General features: G+C 38.0%; 1 protein-coding gene across 1 annotated transcript; it reads right to left on the bottom strand.

The window, feature by feature from the left end:
- Positions 1–1,694: 1,694 nt before the first annotated feature.
- LOC113293625 lies at positions 1,695–4,842 on the bottom strand. The gene is made up of 2 exons (XM_026542204.1): positions 3,885–4,842; positions 1,695–2,393 (listed from the first exon to the last, which is right to left on the bottom strand). Exons 1-2 carry the CDS (start codon positions 4,753–4,755, stop codon positions 2,347–2,349), a joined length of 918 nt encoding a protein of 305 aa, XP_026397989.1. The 5' UTR covers positions 4,756–4,842; the 3' UTR covers positions 1,695–2,346.
- Between the last annotated feature and the right edge of the window lie 322 nt (positions 4,843–5,164).

The following is a 5,164-nucleotide window of genomic DNA, read 5'->3' as shown; positions in this document are numbered from 1 at the left end:
TACCAGATGAAGAAGGAAAGCCTATTAGACTTTTAGGTTTGGAAGATAACTCTAGATTTAGAATGATGCATGAACTAATGAATAAAACTAGTTGGAATATGGAGGTTCTAAACCAATTTTTTGAATGGGATATCATTGCTAGAATCCTTACTATCACCCCTAATAAAACTAAGGCTGATACTCTTAGATGGATTGATAATAAACAAGGAATTTTTACTAGTAAATCTCTGTATAATCGTTTGGATAAAAAAGACACTCAACCCACTTATTTGCTTGCTAAGAAAATCTGGAGTCTAGATGTCATTCCCAGAATTCAGTTCTTTATATGGAAAATGAAGTCTGTTATGCTACCTTTTAGTGGTCATCTAGCTAGGTTCATGGGATACATTGGCCCTATCTGTTCCATGTGCACAAACTGCATTGAAACTGGTGAACACTCTCTAATGTATTGTAATTTTGCCAAAGCTATATGGGCACACTGTTCTCTTAATCTAAAAGCTGCTAGAAATGGTTTTAATAATCTGTCTGACTGGTGTCGTAGTTGGTTCTCTACTAGGAACCCTGATACTCATTGGGGTCCATGGGCTTGTGTCTATGCAACAATCTGTTGGTTCATATGGAAAGGGAGGTGTGACAATGTCTTTGAAAGAACTAAACCTGTCCTAAAGACACTGCTGCTCAAATTATTAATCATCTAAACTCTGGCATGGTGATTAAACAACACTCTATTTGCAGACTGAATGTTAGACATGATGAACCTACTGGCCAAAGCCCCAACTTGCATATCCCCTTTGCTTACTCGACTGTTATAAATACTGTCGTAGGGCTAACTGGCGTTGGTGTCTGTATACGAGGTATCACTGGAGAAATTCTTGGCAGGAGAACCAGGTGCATCAGAGTCCATGAAAGAGAAGAAGGGGAGTGCATAGCTGCCAAGGAAGCTGTAGATTGGGCCACCCAACTCAACTGCAAAAACTTCAATCTTCTGGGATGCAACAAGAACATCATAACAACACTGCAAGGGGGAACTCGGAACACTATTTGGAGGACGAATGAAAGAATGGACGAAATCATTTTGAATCTCAAATCTTTTGAGAAAGTTTTTTGTAAAACTATTCAAAGTAGTAACTTTCCTGATCTTAAAAGATTAGCCACTATAGGCTGCAACAATCAAAAGTCCTCGGATGTGTGAGGCACCTTCACTTCAAACTCTTTGTCAGCAATTTTTCTCTTTATCTATAAAAAAAATGGTTTTATCTTGTTCATCTTTGGCAGGATGTTGCTTTGGTGCTGGACTTGGTAATGAGGTACATTTATATCATCTCTATTATCTAATTTGATCCTATACATGTGTACATACACTTGTTTTCTCAGTGACCAAGCATATAAACGACTTGGAGGTTATTCCGTTTTACTTATCTAAAATTGTGAATATTCTTTTCTAGCTGTCCGTGACTATTGGCATACTTCATAGTTCATACAAACTTGATAACCTACTTTGCATTTAAGCATCATTTATGGGGCTGGAGGGTGGAGACTAGCTTTAGGTTTAGCCGGCAATCCTGCTTTTAAATGCTCATGGTTCTTTTTAATTATACCTGAAAGGCTGAAATATACCTGAAAAGCTGAAATACCCACGTTTGATCGAGCATGATCATGAACAAAAGGAAGATCAATCCTTGAGGAAAAAAAAATTGACGCAAAGGGCAATGTATTAAGAAAAAAGTTGCTTGACCACCAAGATGGTGAGAAGCTACAAGTTACAGAGAGTGCTCAGTTATAATAGAGACACAAAAAACCACAACTTGTTGTAAAAACAAGAGTTGAAAAATAAAACACTACACAGGACCTAGAACACCCTCCCAGTTGTTAATCACCTGGTTTAAAGAAATGCCATCAAAAACATTTGTGCCTACACACCAATCGTAAATCTGAATCTTCACCTTCTCAATCGTAAATCTGAATCCTTGAGAAAATACGACGAACAAAAAGTGTTGACGAGGAATATCATCAAGCTCAGAGTTTGATCTCCAAACTTACACAACCTTCTAGTAGACGTTATGGTATAATGATGCAAGTATTCCAGCAATTTACAGGAATCCAATGGGGCCCAGATATCGTCAGGGATTATAGGGCTTGTAAATGTCATTAGTACCCTTCAATTAGAACTGTTGATATATTGGAAGAAGAGCATTGCTTCTTCAAGCTTCGGCAGTTGATATCCTTGTCAAAGGCTTTCACATTCTGCACTGCATCTCTCTGAATTATCAATTGCCTCTTTAGATACTTCTAGGATGGTTTGAGGTTTAGTCAGTTGATAAATGATCTATTTCGGCACCTTTAATGTTACAAGGATGTTTTGGTATCCTCGCTGTCACTGATCTCCATAGTACCTGTACATTATGTTCCTTTAAGCAGTTAGAATCAACTAAAGAAGTTCTGTTTAATTATAAAACAATAATGTACGTCAGATGATAAATGCATGCCTTGCTGTTAGTCAAGAAAAAAGGACAACTTATACAGGGAACTTATGACATCTTTTAACCACAAAAGCGCTTCTGATTTAAAAATGGACGAGTCGTTGAGAAGATAACAATTTCAACGTAAAGCTACGAAATCGATACCCAGAAAGAAATACAGAAAGAACGTACTCTAGGTTTCAGGTCACTCGGTTTCGCCAGAAATTATAGTGCCAGAGAAAAATTAATCTCAATGGTTACAACTACAAGACATGATTACAGAATACACACACACATGCCTTATCCATAAGATGAAGAAAAAATACAAAGAACCGCTAAGACTAACAAAATTTAAACCTCCAACCTGAGGTCCACTTGTGGTTAATCATGGAAGACAAAACGAAATAGATCTGATACTTAAACATGAAAATAGCATTACCTGAAAAGAGAAACTTTTCACAAATTTCTCATTAACTAAATAAGATTCCCATAGACCATTTCTCAAACAAAGATTGGTCGCTCAGCAAGTTAATGCCAAAAAAGTGTAACACATCACACATGAAACCCCTAAGCCCAAGTTACCACCGGAGGGTAAACAGATATATCGTTGCCGCGTGACAGGGGATAAAATTTGCTGAGTCGACACATATCAACACTGGTACTCATGCCTGACACTAGTGGAAACTGCAGTCCGTATTAGCAACTAGTGTTTCATAAAAGCCTAGAGTAAACTGAACTATACTATACTTCCTAAAATTCACCCTCCCAATGGTTCTGTCTAAATCAGAGATATGTCTTCTTCCTAAATCATGGTTGTTTTTCTCTGCTCCAAAGTCCATCGGTTATGTACGCAAGATGTCTCGAACATCCTTTAATTCCTAGGTGTGTCATTTTGAGGCCTCTGTCACGGACACTGACACTCGAATCAGAGTTTGCTGCTTATCTTGGATGACGAAGATAGGGATGCAAATACATTAGCTGTCAAACAAATTGAACAACCTCGTGCAGTTCGTGAAAATTATAGATACACGAATATCGAATACATCTATATAAGCAAGTCCTCAACGGTTGTATCAGCAAGTTTTCATTGACGCAATTCAGACAGACTTTATAAATAACAAATGAACAAGTATATGATGTCCCTCCAATTATCTTACCAACCCATCCTCTTCTATACTAGTTAACCTTCAAGTTACAAGTTACTACAACCTCCAACTTGTTATCCCCTACATATGTACCAGACTACCAGTTAAACAAAGAGCCAGAAAGAGATGCTCTGGTGGCTTTAAATGAATGCAATAACTGATAAGACCATGCAGCACACAGTCTACATCAAAATGAACATAGAGAAATAGAGAACAAAATGGGTAATATAATACTAACAAAAACTGGGTAAACCATATCTAACAAGAAGAATATCATTACCTGCGACATGTATATCTTCTATGTTTCCTTGAACTGGAGAAGGATAGATACTAGGTTGAAAAGCAGAAGTACAAATCATTTCAGCTTTAGTTAAGTGAGTGACACTACTGCCAATTGTCCTGCAAGTTTTTTTTCTCACACATTTCTTCAGTATATACCCACGAGAAACTTCATTTCGCAAGTTTCTTGTTCTTTCTGTTTTATCACTCTTCATGTTCTTCGCCACCTCTTCCAAGTAACCAATTCTTTCCAATGCCATCTTCTCTCTTTGAAACATACCCTTCCGTTCTTCAATTAAACCCGTGATTTTCTCTTCCATTCCAATACATCTGGCCCTGTATTCCTTAATCTCCTCATCTAGAGCATCCTTGATCAACATTAGGCTCTTCACTGTACTCTCAAACCCAACACACTCCATTTCCTTCCCCTTGAGTTCTGCTGCCAAACCATGACACTTGATTTTACAGTCTTCCAATTCAATTTCATGATTTCGCGACAAGGTTGCTCTTTTCTTCCCACACATAAAAGTTTCAATTTCCCGATCGAGTTTAACACACTTATTCCTTTGATCACCTACATTTCTTTTCCTCCTGTAGGTTATCATACTCGGTTCAATTCGTTCGTTTAGTTTATCACACATTCTATTATAATCCACAATTAGGGTTTCAAACGTTTTCTTAACTTCACCACACTCCGATTTCTTCTTCTCAGACTCCAAATATAACTCATTATATTTACCTTTACCAACTTCAAGCTGATTTTTAAGCTCCGCATTTTGGTATTTTAGAACCAAACAACTCAACTTCCAATGTTGAGCTTCCTCTTTTGCTCTTCTAATCTCACTTTCTAAAACACTACTACTTCTGCCCATTGTAACTCTGAGATTTAATAACTGGGGTTCCCAGAATTCTAGAGTTATAGGTAACAGCAAAAGAAAGCACGCTAATAACCGAGGAAAAAACTTGATACCTAAAAATGACTCGAAGATGTAGTAAAACCATGCTGAATTGGTGAGGGTGCCCAATATCCTCCTCGAATTTGTTAGGGTACAGACCCTAGTACCCTAAAGTCATAAGCCCATGGATAGAACTCAACTCAAAAACCGGTTGACAAGAAGAGGGAACCTGTTGACTTATAAACTACCAATTAAGCCTCATCTAGTCAATATGGGACTAGGATCCCAACATCCCACCACGCTTCCAGACCAAACGTTCTCGTTGGCCCACTCTATTGACACTGACCCGAAGGTAGCCCTTTCTCTTATGACGGCTTCACTCCCC

This window comes from Papaver somniferum, chromosome 7 (assembly GCF_003573695.1).
Source record: "Papaver somniferum cultivar HN1 chromosome 7, ASM357369v1, whole genome shotgun sequence".
NCBI classification, from domain to species: Eukaryota; Viridiplantae; Streptophyta; class Magnoliopsida; order Ranunculales; family Papaveraceae; genus Papaver; species Papaver somniferum.
This window is presented reverse-complemented; position numbering and strand designations above follow the sequence as displayed.